This window comes from Phyllopteryx taeniolatus, chromosome 2 (genome assembly GCF_024500385.1).
Source record: "Phyllopteryx taeniolatus isolate TA_2022b chromosome 2, UOR_Ptae_1.2, whole genome shotgun sequence".
Lineage (NCBI taxonomy): Eukaryota > Metazoa > Chordata > Actinopteri > Syngnathiformes > Syngnathidae > Phyllopteryx > Phyllopteryx taeniolatus.
In genome coordinates, this window is record NC_084503.1 from 39136979 (window position 1) to 39155184 (window position 18206).

The 18206-nt window shown below is 47.1% G+C and overlaps 1 protein-coding gene across 1 annotated transcript in view; it reads left to right on the forward strand.

Moving 5' to 3' along the window:
* Window positions 1-1075: 1075 nt before the first annotated feature.
* The window catches only part of LOC133474453 (SH3 and multiple ankyrin repeat domains protein 2-like), a 282765-nt gene continuing 265634 nt past the window's right edge, over window positions 1076-18206 (forward strand). The window contains exons 1-3 of the mRNA XM_061766190.1: window positions 1076-1296; window positions 15622-15825; window positions 17537-17608. Coding sequence (XP_061622174.1) covers window positions 1087-1296; window positions 15622-15825; window positions 17537-17608 — 486 coding nt within the window. The 5' untranslated portion in view covers window positions 1076-1086. The remainder of the gene's footprint in view (window positions 1297-15621; window positions 15826-17536; window positions 17609-18206) is intronic.

The following is an 18206-nucleotide window of genomic DNA, read 5'->3' on the forward strand; positions in this document are numbered from 1 at the left end:
GGAACGCCTCGGTGTCTCCCCGGAAGAGCTGGATGAAGTTGCTGGGGAGAGTGAGGTCTTGGCTTCCCTGCTAAAGCTACTACCCCCGTGACCCGACCTCAGATAAGCGGAACAAAATGGATGTATGAATGGATGGATATATGTCGTATATATTGTTAGGTTCAGAAGTATTTGGACCGTTTCTATGATCTAATCTTCTATGCTTTTTCTTTACGCCACCACACAAACAATCAATCAAACAACCTGAGCTTTAACTTAAGACAGTTCAACAAAGAATATGGCATGTGCCACATATGAATTTTACCTAAATTTTCAGTTTTCAGTTTGTGCAAAGTGGCATAATTGTGAACGTAGCCTTATTATTATTATTTTTTTTTTATTATTTCAGTTAGAATTGTTTGGAGTCAATGAATGCCTGAACTGCTGCTGTGAATTCCAGGAGAAATGGAAAATTGCAGCAAATTATCGCTCATCCTTGTGATACTGTCAATCTCAGGCACAGTTAATTATAAATGTTTTTCAATCAGGCTTCTGTGAATGTTTAACCTTCAGCACATGCAGTACAATTTTCAGCTCTGTGATTGACTATTTTTTATCCACAATTGGTACACGCCAAGTAATTATGTATTCAGAATTTTATGAATGTCTCCTAATTAGGTCAATCATGAAAGCATGAATAGAAGCTTTGACTCCATACAGTTAATTTTTCCGAGTCAAAAATCATTTGCCACCAAATTTGTTACAGTTCAACCCAGTCTCTAAATCTGCACTTTTTAGGAGCATGGATTTGTTCATGTGGTTCTGGCAGGGGCATTATTCACCTTTTACTCACAGTGCCAAAACCTTTTCTGAAGCTTTTCAGACACACGTCTTCCTTTCGGTGGTACAGTTACAGGTACACTGGTACAATCAGTGCAGACTGCAGTGGAATGCATGAGGATGAAACATCAAACTAACAAGCATCCTCTTGGGAAACCTTTGAATAGAACTAACGGTTTCACACCTACCTTTGTAATGAAGCAATTACGTTAGAGATGCTGACTTATGCTCTTTCCTTGTCTGACCCAGCTAAATCTGCCAGGCCTGATGTCTATCCCCCGGAGCCCCACTTCTAGTGAGGATGAGATGGCCCAGAGTTTTTCTGATTACTCAGAAGACTGCGCTTCTGAAAGCTCCCATGAAGAAACCATTTATGAAACTATAAGGGCCACTGCTGAGCCATCGCCACTCCACATGGACGACATCCACATAAACTCTCTGGTCATTCGTGTTATCATCCCTGACCTGCAGCAGACGGTAAGTGACTTTGATAGATGGCACAAAGGGGGAAGTGAGTCTTACAAGGTACAAGGTACTTTTATTGTCAATTCTACAATATGGGCAGCACATAGAGAGGTTTGAAGTTATGCTACTCAAGGGGTATTACATAATACAGTAAACATTGTGTTCTTAATGAAAGGGGGATAGGGACTGGGTGAAAATAGTGAAAATTCACTTATAATCGATTATATAATTGGATCGCAAAATAAATAAATAAAATGCTATACCTAAAACAAATTCTTGAATAAACTGCCAATAAGCAGTTTTGGGATTGGTTACCCCCCCAAAAAAGGTAAAACAAGCAAAAATGGAAAAAATAAAAAAAATTTAAAAATTGAAACCAAATCTGCAAATAGGTGAATCCGTGGGTGCTGACCCGTGAGTATGTAAGGGTCCACTGTACTGAACTCATCCAAACGGCGCAGGTGGAGACAGCCTTAGGCAAAGAGACGTGGAATGTGGGATTAATTTTCAGGGACTGTGGAAGCTTCAAGTCACTGATGGTGTAGTGGTGCACTCGCCTGACTTTGGTGCGGGCAGCGTGGGATCAGTTCCCACTCAGTGACGGTGTGAATGTGAGTGTGAATGGTTGTCCGTGTCTATATGTGCCCTGTGACTGACTGGCGACCAGTTCAGGGTGTAGTCCGCCTTTCGCCCGAAGTCAGCTGGGATAGGCTCCAGCGCCCCGCGACCCTAACCAGGATAAGTGGTGTTGAAAATGGATGGAAGCTTCAATTGGACGGAAGTGGGATTGATAATCTTGGTAATGGGGAACGGACCAATGAAGCGCGGAGTGAGTTTCCGGGACTCTGTCTGAAGTGGAAGGTCGTGGGAAGGGAGCCAGACGGACTGAACCACCTTGTATTCGAGCGTTGGGGAGCGATGACGGTCCACGAGCAGTTTGTTTGCGAGCCGCTGACCCGGTCACTGAAGGACGTCAGATCGTGCAGAATCGGGTACGAACAGGCGGTTTGGAGGCCCGGTCTTGGAATGGGGGTGAGTCTTCTGGGCCTCCTTAACCACCTGTTCGATCTGCCATGTGGCTGCTCCAACGAAGCACAAGGAAGGAAGGATGGGTTCCGGTTTGTCAGGGCTGAAGGGGGGTGAGTAAATTTGAGATAGGGCATCTGGTTTTCTGTTTTTGGAGCCAGGACGGAAGGAGAGACCAAAATTAAACCTTCTCAAGAAGAGAGCCCAGTGAGCTCGTCGAAGGTTAAGGGGTTTGGCGGAGCGGAGGTAAGAGATTCTTGTGGTCTGTCCAAAGGATAAATGGTAGTTCAGTCCCCTCCAGCCAGTGTCGCCACTCTTCCAAGGCCCATACAATGGCCAGCAGCTCTCTGTTGCCGATGTCGTAGTTCCTCTTGGCAGGGACAAATGACGGGAAAAAAAGGCACAGGGGTGAAGTTTCTGGGTCGTGGGAGAGAGGACAGCCCCTGCCCTCAACCTCGACCACGAACTGGAGGGAGGGATCAGGGTGGCCAAGAATGGGCGCACTGCTGAACATGGTTTTGAGTTGACTAAATGCTTGGGATGCTGCTGGGGTCCACTGAAAGGGGGAGCTGGTGGATGTGAGGGCGAGTGAGGGGAATTGCGACTTTGCTGTAATTACGGATGAATCGACGGCGAAATGGCGAGGTCTTTGCTAAATACCGGAGCGAGATCATGGTTTTCTCCAGGGACTTGGGAGAGGTCAACGGGCGTGGTAGAGGGTGGCGATTTATCAGAGGGCGGTATAGCTTAAAACTTTGCCAAACAAATATGAGCGTTCATCCAAAGAAACCATGTGGTGGAAGCTGAGACAGGACGAGTGTTGTGCAGCTATTCGGGAAGAGGTGAGACAGGCTCTCGGTGGACAGGAGGAGCTTCCAGAAGACTCGAACACTGCAGCCAAGGTGATCAGAGAGGGAGGCAAGAGAGTACTTGGTGTATCTTCTGGCAGGAAAGGAGAGAAGGAGACTTGGTGGTGGAACCTCACAGTTCAGAAAATCATACAAGGAAAAAGGTTAGCTAAGAAGAAGTGGGACACTGAGAGGACCGAGGAGAGGCGAAAGGAATACATGGAGATGTGACTTAGGGCAAAGATAGAGATGGCAAAGGCCTGGCATACATGTCATCATATGCCTCTTATATGATGACATGTATGCCAGGTTGGACACTAAAGAAGGAGAAAAAGATCTATACAGGTTGGCCAGACAGAGGGATAGAGATGGGAAGAATGTGCAGCAGGTTAGGGTGATTTAGGATAGAGATGGAAATATGTTGATTGGTGCCAGTAGTGTGCTAGATAGATGGAAAGAATACTTCGAGGAGTTGATGAATGAGGAAAATAAGAGAGTAGAAGAGGCAAGTGTGGTGGACCAGGAAGTGGCAATGATTAGTAAGGGGGAAGTTAGAAAGGCATTAAAGAGGATGAAAAATGGAAAGGCAGTTGGTCCTGATGACATTCCTGTGGAGGTATGGAAGCATCTAGGAGAGGTGGCTGTGGAGTTTTCCACCAGCTTGTTCAATAGAATTCTAGCGCGTGAGAAGATGCCTGAGGAATGGAGGAAAAGTGTGCTGGTGCCCATTTTTAAGAACAAGGTGTGCTGTGCAGAGCTGTGGGAACTATAGAGGAATAAAGTTGATGAGCCACACAATGAAGTTATGGGAAAGAGTAGTCGAGGGTAGACTCAGGACAAAAGTGAGTATTTGCGAGCAACAGTAGCCGAAGTAAAACTGAATATATGTGCATGAATGAGAGAGGCGACATAGGGCAACGGTTGGAGGAAGGTGTCCGGTGTGTTATGTGACAGAAGAGTCTCTGCTCGGATGAAGGGCAAAAATTTATAAAACAGTGGTGAGGCCAGCCATGATGTATGGATTAGAGACAGTGGCACTGAAGAGACAACAGGAAGCAGAGCTGGAGGTGGCAGAAATGAAGATGTTGAGGTTCGCTCTTGGAGTGACCAGGTTGGATAAAATTAGAAATGAGCTCATCATAGGGACAGCCAAGGTTCGATGTTTTGGAGACAAAGTTAGAGAGAGCAGACTTCGATGGTTTGGACAGGTCCAGAGGAGAAATAGTGAGTATTTTGGTAGAAGGATGAGGATGGAGCTACCAGGCAAGAGAGCTAGAGGAAGACCAAAGAGAAGGTTGATGGGTGAGGGTAGACATGAGGGCAGTTAGTGTTCGAGAGGAGGATGCAGGAAATAGGCTTAGATGGAAAAGGATGACGCGCTGTGGCGACCTCTCAAGGGACAAGCCGAAAGGAAAAGAAGAAGAGTATAGAGCAGGCAGTGTGAGTGGCACTGAGGACTCCATCAGGGGATGGCTAAGTGTGTCCAGTCGATGGTGGGGTTGTGTTTTTTGAACCAGGGAATTTCGAGGACTAATGGGCTATCAGGGGAAGGGATAACAAAAAGTGAGATGTTCTCACGATGATTACCCGAAATGAGCGATGTAAATGGCACTGTTTGGTGGGTAACGGGGGAGATGATTTGGCCATCCAGGGCTGTGACCTTCTTCAGGGACTTAAGTGGTTGGAGAGGGATTTGGAGCTGGTGAATTATTGCTCCATGAATGAAGTTGTCATCGGCACCGGAATTTATAAGGGCAGTAATGGGTGTGTTCTGAGCAGAAACTATAATGCAAGCGGGAACGGTCATGTGAGAGGGAGAGCTTGAGGGAATGGAGGTTTGGCTCACCATGACGCGGTGAGCCTTGTCTTTTGATCGGAGGGGGCATGAGGAAATAAAGTGACTGGATTGACCGCAGCAGATACATAGCCGCTATATGACTCGACGCTGACGCTCCTGTGGGTCTAGACGTTTTTTACCAATTTGCATGGGCTCTTCGGTGGCTACAGGAAGTGACGGAAGTGCGGAAGACGGTGCGGGAGGTGGGTGTGACGCAGACGGCGCTGCGCTCAGAGCGGGAGGGCGTTTGCGTGAGCGAACCCTCCTCTCTCGCAGTCTGTTATCCAGATGGCTGGAAAGGCTGGTGAGATCCTCGAGAGAGAAGGGCTCGTCCTGGACCGCTAGCTTGTCCTTGAGCTGCGTGAGCGTGAGGAGACGACGGGTAGCTTCTTTGGCCTGAACGGGGTGATCGAACACTTTATGGAGTTCGTTGGAAAATGAATCGAATGAGTGGAGTACCGGGGAGGAGTTTTGCCATAAGAAAGTGGACCATTTTGCTGCTTTGCCGCGGAGGAGGCTAGTGACATAAACTGCATTGGATTGTTCGGTGGCTAACTGTATGGTTGAAGGTTGAAAACGATGAGGAATTGACTAAAAAATGGCTACATGCACCTAGGACCCCGGAGTAGGGCTCGGCGGCAGGACATGAGGTTCTTGTACGGGAGGTGGGGTGGCGCTGAGGCTGCGGGCTCGGAAGGCGTACTTACAGGTGAAAGTTTGGATAGCATCATCGAGGAAAGGAGGGATACTTGTTGTGTGAGGGAGTGTAGAGATTCCATGAGTTCTTGGAGAGTCTTTTCTTGTCTTCCCATGTGGACTCCTTGGAGAGTGAGTGCGTTCATCAGTGCCTCCGGAGTTGCTGGGTCCATAATGGCCAAAGTATTCTGTCACATGTGGGGAGTAGCTGGACACAAGAGCAGGCGGAGGCAGATGTAAAATGATGAACAGTTTATTGAGGAAAGGTTATGGAAGTGGTCCTGGATGTGTTGGCAGGTGGCGGCGTGGACAGGTGGCAGGCAGTGGACAGAACAGGTGGCTGGCTTGGTGGCAGGAATGGCATGGGTCAGGAGCACTGGGAACGAGGAGACACAAGAGTTAACAAGGGAAGCGATGAACAGTATAGCTTACTTGACATAAGGTGGGCCGTGGTACTGCTAGGAGAGGCTGCAATACTTAGGCGAGGATTTCCGGGAACAGGCAGGCTTATATACACTGGTGGTGATGAGGCTGATTGAAGACAGGTGCTGAAAACAGGGAGGGGGGAGAGAGAGGACACAAAACGCCCTCCCGGCTCCAATAATGGAACTGCACGACAGGATATGACAGTAGCCCAGTAAATCACAGGGCAGTTGTGAATGGAGAAACCAGTGAGAATTGCCTCCATGATAGCAGGTGTGAACCACTGGACAGACAATGAAAAAAAAATATGGCCATGTGAGAAACTTGTACTTACTGAGTCAATATGGCTGCCACATTTAGGATGGCCTTATTAAAATATGGACTTCATAGCTGTCAGTATTAAATACATTGTCAATGGTCGGGTTTGTGGGGTTTGAGGCAAAGCAAGATGTGGAGGATTCAAGTCTGGGGAAGCAGGGAGGCAAGGCAGGAGAGAGGAGTCAAAAAATGCATTTAAATTTAAAAAAACAAATGCGAACAAGGATCATAGCAAACGCTAAATGAACAAAGTCCCAAAATCTTAATTCAAAGTAACAAAGAAACATGGAAATCAAAATGCTGACCACTAAGAAACTTGACGGGATAAGGAAACATGGGCTATGACAACTGATGACATTTGATAATTGAACCAACAAGGACTGAAAGAAACCAGGGAACTAAATACAAGCAAACTGACGAGACCATGAGAAACACATGGAAAAGAAACGAGTGGCTGGAGGGAGCTGGTAGGTTGACATAAGGTAGCGGGCTGACGAGAACAGGTGGAGACAATAAACAAACTAGCACACAAGACATGAACAACATGGGACACAGGAAAACATGAAACAAGACGAAATCAAATCTAAACAAAACACAGACCGTGACACACATACTCGATCAGAGTGAAAACCTTAAACCAGATGGAATTTACTATCAATTCCCAGAATGTATTTTGTTTGCTTCAACCTCTGAATTGTCTTCCAACAGCTTCTTCCCTCTTGCGATCAACTTCTTAAAGACCTAACCTACAATTCCATTACAACATGCTGGCTATTTTTTTACTTGAGTTCGTTGTCACATTTCTGTGGGGCCAATTATACATTACTCGTGCACTCATTGTAGTTGTCTCGCCACGCTGCACTATTTGCATATCTGTTGTTCACCAATACTGGCCACTCATGCCAGAGTAGCATCTGCTCCATTTGCACACTGATTGAGGAGTATCTGCAACATTTGCACAACCAACATTGTCCCAGATTTTTGCGCTACTCGTCACTTGAAACTGCATACACTCCTTGAAGTCTCGGCACCCTCTGCACAATGGTCATTGCACCGGACTATTGCTATATTAGTCATTCGTACTGCTCTAAGTGCTAGAGGACTCTGCATCTTTTTGCACAATTGTCAAAAAAAAAAATGTACCGGCATTACCAGATAACCAGCAACCCTTTACTGCTCAGTGACTGTTTTTTTTTTATTTTTTATTTTTTGTCAATGTCTTTATGTCTCAAAAGTGTTCTCTGTCAATTGACTGTCTGTTGCCGTAATTCCTTGTGCGTTTTTTGGACATACTTGGCAAATAAAGATGATTTTGATTCTGATTCAAGCCTGAAAGTCAAATAACAGTTACAGAGTGTGAATCCATCCAACCATCCATTTTCCGTACCATAATCACTAGGGTCTCAGGCGTGCTGGAGCCTATCCCAGCTGACTTGGGCGAAAGGTCACATATGGAGACAGACGACCATTCACACACCTGTAGTCACCGAGTGAAACTATAACCCATGCTGCGCATATTGAAATCAGCCGAATATCATCACCATCAGTGACATTGAATGTGTGGATATTTTGCATATATTACATATTTTATTAATGTGTGCTGTGGGAATCGTGCATGTTTTATTTGCATTGCGTCCTCACAAAGCCATTATTTTCACGTGGCTTTTAATTAATCCCAGATATTTTGCATTTACATTACGTGAGTGTAATATGGTGTGAGTGCATGAGTGCATGACTATAATGTTGCTCCCCTGGGCAGCTTATGGTGTGATGATTAGTCTTCCCAGTACGGTATAGACAAACAGGGGAGTTAATGGCCCAAGTGAATTTCTAAAATACATATTGAATTAAAATGCAGGTCCCACTTTTAAAAAATATAGTCAGTGGCACATACATTCTGAATATGTTCTTAATTACCAGTATGAAACAAAGTCTCGTCAAATGACATATGCCATCAATTTAGGTGATGTGTAAGTGAAATATAGTAAGTTACATTTTTACAGTGTTGAACCAATGTAAACCATTTGTTTGGCTTGTGATGGTAATGACGCTTGCGACTCTAGTTACAAAACAGAGGCCCTGATTTATTAAGATTCCTATTGCTGGGCACTACATTGTATGTTCGAGCTAGCAGATTATGTGTGCTGTTGGTGGCTGTTTTTGATGTGATTTACTAAGATGGAATTGAAAGTGTTAGTGGAAAAGACAAACACAATGGCATTACAGAAAATCATTAGCTCTGAAAATATTATTAAATATTGGATGTACAGTATGTGTCCATTGTTTGTAACATCGTGTTTTAAAACTTGGAACAGCGCACCCGCAAAACTGCTCTGGGACAGTTGAGTACCAATTTTCACAGTGCGCTGAAATGACCCAGATGCACGGAAATGCAGCGTTGAAAGCAATTTTGTCATCGGTGACATAATAGCATGACTCCTTCTTGTGACTGGCTCCAAGTCAGTCCTTAGATCATTCAGAAGCTCCAAAATTGTAATGCTGATTAGATGAGATGTCAAAAATAATAATTTTTCAGGCATTTAAATTTTTTTTTTTTTACGAGCGGAAAAGCTCTTCCTCATATTTTGGCTGTGCTATACTGGCACCACTTTGCATGCCGGTCTGCACCTCCTTTCAGATGCGGTATTTAATACGCAAAATCAGCCATCGCAATACCTCTCACGCTTGATAAATCACATTGTACATGCTAAATTAATCTATTTGTGCATACTCCCACCAGAGTACAGAACATGAACTGCATGGAAATTTTAGTTGTTAGAGCGTCTGCCTCACAGTTCTGAGGACCTGGGTTCAATTCCTGGCCCCGCCTGTGTGGAGTTTGCATGTTCTCCCCGTGCCTGCGTGGATTTTCTCCACTCCGGCACTCCGGTTTCCTCCCACATCCCAAAAACATGCCTCAATTGGAGACTCTAAATTGCCCATAGGTGTGAATGTGAGTGTGAAATTTTGTTTGTTTGTATGTGCCCTGCGATTGGCTGGCAACCAGTTCAGGGTGTACCCCGCTTCCTGCCCGATGATAGCTGGGATAGGCTCCAGCATGCCCGCGACCCTAGTGAGGAGAAGTGGCTCAGGATGGATGGATGGATGGATGGATGGATGCCAGACTCAATCCTGGCTGCACCCGGTTTATAGTTCACCTTCGATATCTGTTTGTGCTAGCAGTCAAGTTTGCGCCAATTTCTGCATGTGCAAACCTTTAGTAATTTAGGTCCAGAATGTTTTTTTGGGCATGCAAAAACCCGTATTGACAACTTAAACTATGTAATGAGAAGCAGATTTCCTATTTCGTTTATTTGCTAAACTGTCATGAACATGGTTAGGGCGACGGCGAGGAATGCAAGGCAAGAACATGGTGGACCCAATTGCAGGGAATCTCAAAATAATAATAACAGAGTCCACCCCTCAGGTCAGTCTGGTGGCCATCCAGGCCACCCGAGGTGAGGTGCTTGGCTGAGCGGTTCAGGAGGTCGTCCAGGACGCCAAGCACCAGGGTCTTTACAGGGCCATTCAGGCGGACGGCCACGGTGCCGAACCCAATGGTAATGCAGGGGCCAGGCAATAGGGTTAGGTGGCGGCCGCTGGACGAGCGCCGCGGGCGCGTGGTCGGGTGGCGGCCGCTGGACGAGCGCCGCGGGCGCGTGGTCGGGTGGCGGCCGCTGGACGAGCGCCGCGGGCGCGTGGTCGGGTGGCGGTTGCTGGACGAGCGCCGCGGGCGCGTGGTCGGGTGGCGGCCGCTGGACGAGCGCCGCCGGAGCAAGGACGGGCGGCGGCCGCTGGACGAGCGGCGCCGGAGCAAGGACGGGCGGCGGCCGCTGGACGAGCGCCGCCGGAGCAAGGACGGGCGGCGGCCGCTGGACGAGCGCCGCCGGAGCAGGGTCGGGTGGCGGCCGCTGGACGAGCGCCGCCGGAGCAGGTCGGGTGGCGGCCGCTGGACGAGCGCCGCCGGAGCAAGGACGGGTGGCGGCCGCTGGACGAGCGCCGCCGGAGCAGGTCGGGTGGCGGCCGCTGGACGAGCGCCGCCGGAGCAAGGACGGGTGGCGGCCGCTGGACGAGCGCCGCCGGAGCAAGGACGGGTGGCGGCCGCTGGACGAGCGCCGCCGGAGCAAGGACGGGTGGCGGCCGCTGGACGAGCGCCGCCGGAGCAAGGACGGGTGGCGGCCGCTGGACGAGCGCCGCCGGAGCAAGGACGGGTGGCGGCCGCTGGACGAGCGCCGCCGGAGCAAGGACGGGTGGCGGCCGCTGGACGAGCGCCGCCGGAGCAAGGACGGGTGGCGGCCGCTGGACGAGCGCCGCCGGAGCAAGGACGGGTGGCGGCCGCTGGACGAGCGCCGCCGGAACATGGTCGGATGGCGGCCGCTGGACGAGCGCCGCCGGAGCAAGGACGGGTGGCGGCCGCTGGACGAGTGCCGCCGGAACATGGTCAGGTGGCGGCCGCTGTACGAGCGCCGCCGGAGCAAGGACGGGTGGCGGCCGCTGGACGAGCGCCGCCGGAACATGGACGGGTGGCGGCCGCTGTACGAGCGCCGCCGGAGCAAGGACGGGTGGCGGCCGCTGGACGAGCGCCGCCGGAACATGGACGGGTGGCGGCTTCTGGACGAGCGCCGCCGGAACATGGTCGGGTGGCGGCCGCTGGACGAGCGGCGCCGGAGCAAGGACGGGTGGCGGCCGCTGGACGAGCGCCGCCGGAGCAAGGATGGGTGGCGGCCGCTGGACGAGCGCCGCCGGTGCGGGAGCCTGGCGCAGCTGCCGAGGAGCCGGAACGGGAGCTGCAGTCGCTTCCTCAGCCTGCCGCCATTGAGGTGTGGGAGTAGAGGGTACGGGAGTGGAAGAGTGCACAAGGTCTCGGGAAGGTGAACTAGGAAAAATGGCTGGTACTGAACATGGCTTGGGGGCAGGTTTGACTAGACGTGACTTAATTGGAGCCGTGGAACAACGTGTGGGAACAGGTGAAAAATCAAGTGATTTGTGAACAGGGGGGAAAAAACGAGGGGGCAAAATTTGACCTTTACTTGGGCGCCTCCGTTGGCCACCACGCGGCGGTCCCGGGTAGATGGCCAAACGGGTGCCCAAGAAAAGGTCAGAGGGAAAGGATTTGGACTCACTGGGGTTGGAAACGTGGAAACGTGACAAAAACTGACGAGGACGGGATAAACTAGGGAAGGAACCAGAAAAATCTAAATCTGTGTCAGAGTCAGAATCCGACAGGAGGTTAACTAAATCAGGGCCATCTTCACAATCAGAAAAATCTGAATCTAAAGAAACATGTGGATGTACAATAGTAGGGCATGGTGAATAACTAGGACAAGTGGGGGGACCCGAGGAAAAGGACAGAAAAGACTGAATGATAGGGCTTACTGGAGGAGGGTAAGTATGGATGGCAGGCTGAGGACGGTGGGAGGCAGTTTGGTGGCGTCCAGGGTGACGCCATGTTCTTCCCGCTGGGTCCTGTTCTGGTCGGTTCATTCTGTCATGAACATGGTTAGGGCGACGGCGAGGAATGCAAGGCAAGAACATGGTGGACCCAATTGCAGGGAATCTCAAAATAATAATATTTAATTCCAAAAACAAAGGAAAACAAAGATCATGAAAAAGTCTAAATGCTAAATTAACAAAGTCCAAAATCTAAACACAAAGTAACAAAGAAACACTTGAGTGAACCCAAAACAAGAAACAAGACATGACTGGTTAAATACCTGAGCGACAATGACATGGCAAGACATGTGACAACGACAATGAACCGACGAGAACTGAAAGAAACCAGGGAACTAAATACAAACAAATTGACGAGACAACGAGGAACACCTGGACAAGACGAGTGGCTAGAGAGAGCTGATTGGTCGACAAAGTAGACGAGAACAGGTGGACACAACAACCTAATGAGCACACGACAAACATGGAACACAGGAAAACATTGAACAAAACTAAACACAACCCAAACCAAAACAGACCATGACATAAACTTTACAGCAGGTAATCTTTTCTGCTTGTCTGTGTAAACAGTGTTTTGCTCAGATACCGTGGTACTGTATATGAGTGAAGGATTCATTGTAATAGGGAGTGCAGTGCAGTGCTGATGTGATGGCTTATTCATAAGATAGATACATGGTCCATTGTTTGCTGCCTTTGTCGTCTTTTTGGCATTTTACTGCCAAGCTCTAAATTGTTCTTCTCCTGGCAGTAAGGTTGAGCTTAGCTGATAGGTGTGCTGCAGATATGGCGATTGTTTATTTGTAGCTATTGCTGTCTATTCAGTGTGATAATTTTGGAAAATCATTTTTGAGTTTTTTTAACATACAGTATCAGATAGAGATAGAAAATCCTCAGGATTTTTGTGTGTTTTTTGGACATACTTGTCAAATAAAGATGATTCCGATTCTGATTCTGAGGAACTTTTATTGGTACCGCTCAAGCAGCTAAAAAATAGTCATGAAAAAAATCTGTGTGGACCTATTATTCTGTACCTAATATTTGTGCTTCATATACTGTATGCGGACCCTGAATTGCTAACCAGGGATATCGGAAAAGTATGTCACCACTTACAGTAAGGCTGTCTTATGAGCGAGTGTAGACATGTTTAGATCATTTAGTTAGGCAAAGTGTGACTATACAGGTGATGAATTGAAAATTTAGTCTCACAGTGCGCAGTGCATAAACACCTCAAGGCTGTCTCATCAGTAGTTTTCCTTGAGGCTTCACAGAAGCATTTTGCTTGATGTGCATGTATCCTCATGCATGGAGCATTTCAAATGGCTTTGTCATGTACAGTACATGAGAAACCAGTGACAGGAACAGCTTCCAGATGATGTGTTGGCAGATAAAGAATACTCCAAAAGAAAAAAGGAAGAGACCAGGCAGGCCCTTGGAATGATGGCAAATTGGCACAGCTCTATCAGCAGCCAACTAATGCCCTTCTCTATCAGAATGACTCTCCTGCTTATTATCTACTTGGAATATTGGAATTTATTAAATTTTTAAAGCTATCGGATTTCAGGAAATACTGCTGTTGCTGCTTTAGCACAGTGGGTGTAGCCTAAGTAATGCCTAGATCAGACTACAGGATTTTAGCCTTGATAGTATCATAGCCGATTTCCGAGATCGGGCACGACATATTTGGTCGGGAACGACAAAACTTCTTGTAGTGTTTGTAGTGTGACCTCAAGCAATCCTTGAATAAACATCTTCTCCCAAGCACCAGTGACGACCACCACAGTTTTTCCTCCTTTTGTTCTCCCCCCGTCTCTCCCAACCCTCCCCCATAATACACTGGTAACGAGTGTATCCGGTCGCGTTGACAGGTGTCACGTTTTCTGGTTCTGCCTCTCCGACACTGTTTGATTTGACAAGATAAAGCCCAGTGATCGTAAAAGATGGTATGGGGTGGTATCGGAACACGTCGTGTAGTGTTGCCACTGTCTGCCCGAGATATGGCGAGATTTTATGCCAGTACTCTGAAATAGTGCAATCGGGAAAGACCAAATTTGTCTTGTAGTCTGATCCAGGCATAATAATGTAAGCATAAGGTTACACAGGATGGGCACATACGTGTAATTGCCACGCACTGGAGACAAGTTCAATCAAACAAAATATGGCTCTAATATGGTTGCTGGCTTTCCCAAAATTATCAGAGCAATAGATATCTTTGGTTACACAAAAATATGCTTGTTTGCCTCTACCAAGGCCTGCCGCACACCACACAATGCAGCTAAAACCAACTGGAATGGGTCATTGCAAAAAAAAAAAGACAGTTGTCAACTGTTATGACCTCAGCCCAAAGGCCACAACAAAAAGGGAGACAGACCGTGTAAGATTACTCAAAGAATAGTTTAAGGACATAAATCATATGAAACCCAATTAAACCAAATTAGACCAAATTATGATGTTAACCAAAGTATATACAGTATGTGAATAATCAGTCGAGACAGTCGTGTAGTGAGTGGATGAGTGGAAGATGTATGCATGGATGTTGCAAGTTCCAAACGTATTCTAAGAATAACAAAACAAACCCAAACCCAGGACCAAATAATAGGAGTAGACACCAGAAGTGCGGCGTCCAGTAGCCAGGGGTAGCCGTAAACAAGACAAGCTGAGAAGAAAGTGGAGCGTGAACATGCTCTAAACATGACTTAAGTAGGAGTGAGACTCCTCGGCACCACAGTTTTATCCTGGATTTTGTTCTGGCTTAGCTGGAGAAAGTTCTGTGCCATCGAGAATTGATCAAAGATGTCTAAAATACAGTGAAAAAAAAAGAGCATCCACTGGACTGGTGTTATCAGGAGACAGAGATGTGCAGCTGGGTATCATCAGAATAACTATGGAAGTTCACACCATGCCTCCCGATGATACCGACATCTGGTTTCAACCATAAAAAGACAGAAAAACATTCGGACTCATACCCACATCATCACTGAGTGAGAATTTAACTCATTATACTGAAGTCGGGCGAGTGAACCACCACACATCATTGACTTCATGTTGTCCATGTAAATGGGACAAGGTTTTTGTTTTGAAAGAAATGGTAAATAGAGTCCACTTATATAGCACTTTATCTACACCAACACAGTGTCCAAAGAGCTTTAAAGAGGCCTTCAGACACCAATGGGCGACTGCTGCCATCCGAGGCGCTATGGGCAATTTAGGGTTTAGTATCTTGCCCAAGGACACTTCGACAGCGGACAGTTGGAGCTGGGATTTGAACCCCTGACCCTTCATTCAGTGGCTGACACGTTCTATCAACTGAGCTACACCAATTAACTCAATTAGATGTCTAAGTAATTTTTATGTGGTCCCCAGGGCATTTGCAGATTATTGATAGCTTTATTTGAACATATAAACAGATAAGATAGACATACAAAGAAAGAAAGAAAGAAAGAAAGAAAGAAAGAAAGAAAGAAAGAAAGAAAGAAAGAAAGAAAGAAAGAAAGAAAGAAAGAAAGAAAGAAAGAAAAAGAAAGAAAAATACATTTAATCCTTTGGCACAGTTGGACAGCAGTTAGAAAAAGCTAAAAACTTTGTCCTTTGCGAGTATTTGAATTGAGAAATCGTGTCTTGGTTAGTGCTATGTAGTTTGAGGGATTAATAATTCTTTAGCTCTTTTTTGTGTTGATTTTCTTAACTACCCATTAATTTTTCCTGCTTATTTTGCCCACCCTACTCCCTTCCCAAAACCAGAAATGTATGCGGTTCAACCCTAACGCAACAGTCTGGGTTGCCAAGCAGCGGATCCTGTATACACTTAATCAGAGCCTGAAGGACGTGCTCAACTATGGGCTTTTCCAGCCTGCTATCAGTGGGAGCGATGGCAAGTTCCTGGACGAAGAACGTGTCCTACAAGAGTACCCTCAACCAATCAGCAAAGGTGTTCCATGTTTGGAGGTACACATTCATTTAAATATTTTTTTATTACAGATTCAGCAGATTCAGGAGGAGCAGTGTGGTTTTCATCCTGGACGTGGAACAGTGGACCAGCTCTACACCCTCGGCAGGGTCCTCGAGGGTGCATACGAGTTCACCCAACCAGTCTACATGTGTTTTGTGAACTTGAAGAAGGTGTTCAACCGTGTCCCTCGGGGAGTCCTGTGGGGGGTGCTTCGGGAGTATGAGGTACCAAACCCCCTGATATGGGCTGTTTGGTCCCGGTACGACAAATGTCAGAGTTTGGTCCGCATTGCCAGCAGTAAGTCTGATTCGTTTCCAGTGAGGGTTGGACTCCGCCAAGGCTGCCCTTTGTCACCGATTCTGTTCATCACTTTTATAGATATAATTTCTAGGCACAGCCCAGGCATAGAAGGGGTCTGGTTTTGGTATTCCATCTCTGCTTTTTACAGATAATTCTGTTGGCTTCATCAAACCGTGATCTCAAACAGATGACTCTGTTGGCACCTCCAAATCTGACACCATAATCTTCAGTCTGAAAAGGGTGGAGTGCCCTCTGCAGTTCAGGGATGAGATCCTGCCCCAAGTCGAGGAGTTCAAGTATCTTGGGGTCTTTTCACAAGTGAGGGAAGAATGGAACGGGAGAGCGACAGGCGGATCGCTGCAGCGTCTGCAGTGATGCAGACTTTGTATCGGTCCGTTGTGGTGACGAAGGAGCTAAGCCGAAAGGCGAAGCTCTCGATTTACCAGTCGATCTACATTCCTACCCTCAACTATGGTCACGAGCTGCGGGTTGTGACCGAAAGAACAAGATTCCGGATAGTGGCCGAAATAAGTTTCCTCTGCAGGGTGTCCGGGCTCTCCCTTAGAGATAGGGTGAGAAACTCGTTATCGGGCAGAGGCTCAGAGTTGAGCCGCTGCTCCTCCACATTGAGAGGAGCCAGATGAGGTGGATGGGGCGTCTGATTAGGATGCCTCCTGGACCCCACCTGGTGAGGTGTTCCGGGCATATCCCACAGGGAGGAGACCTCAGGGACGACCCAGGATACACTGGAGAGACTATGTCTCCCGGCTGGCCTGGGAGTGCCTCGGGATCCACCCAGAAGAGCTGGACGAAGTGGCTGGGAGAGGGACGTCTTGGCTTCCCTACTTAAGCCATTGCCCCCGCGACCTGACCTTGGCGGATTGGCTGATTGTTACATCAGTGAAATTAGTAAAATTAGAAAATATGCAATGCATAAATTGTGCATCCAGGATTTTCATCTTCTAATTCTTGCATCAGTCAGATATGGCATATATGCTTAGGTAATTTAACAGGATTTATGAATAGCTTTTTAGGGGCTCTATTTTCATAGACGGCAGATCACCAAGAAAAATCGGGGTTTTGGTGCGGTCTCCAAGTGCCCACTTCATGGCGCAGATATTTCTGATCTCTTTTACATCATCTGCCCGTGGAGGTCTATTTGCAGTTCTGTATAAACTCGGCATGATTCAATCTCCCAGACTCGAGCAAATACTTTGTTCTTCTGCCATGTCAAAGACTTTCAGTGTGCTTCTACCGTGTTGCATTTTGACATTTTAAACACCTGCATGGATTTTGGTGAAAGGATTAAACTTTTGAATTGTTGTATTTTCCTCATCTTATTTGACCTATTATTTTTCTAGGAACGTTTGTTCTTTTATGTTTTAGCTCTTGTCTTTGTCATTACAGTTTCGCTACAAGAGCCGAGTCTACAGGCAGTCCAATTTGGATGAGAAACAAATTGCCAAACTTCATACGAAGGTAAGAATTTCATTATAACATGAGTGTACAAAAAACAAAATGCACGTACATTATATAATTAATATTACATAGTAATATTTTAGTCTTGAGGTTAATGTAGTTACTTCCAGCTGGCTACTGCAAAGGGGAGAACACATTCACTATTTACTGTGGCAAGATGACAAAAAAATTGTAGGATTTAAATGATTCGTTTATCACATGAAGAATTCCACTCCCACTACTGAACGATTGGGTTTTTGCAACAGTGCTCCCTCTGTCAGTCAGAAAGGACTCAGTGTTGGGTCCTATTCTGTTTTGTTTGTACATACTGTATGCATGACGACAAAGTGTTTTATGAATCACCAACAAAAAGCTAAACACCAAGCCAAAACCCTACCGCAGCAACCCCACACCACAATAAACCAGGACAAGACACACATAAACGCCGCCCTACAGCACCACAAACACCACTCCCGCGCCCTACTGGTGAAAATCGGTAAAGGAACCAGTGCTCCACAGCACTCGGCCCCATCCATCAAAAAAATAAATAAAATAATAATAATAATAATTCACTGGCGCTGTGCGAAGCCCCACAACCGTGCCAAAATGCAGAGCCCCA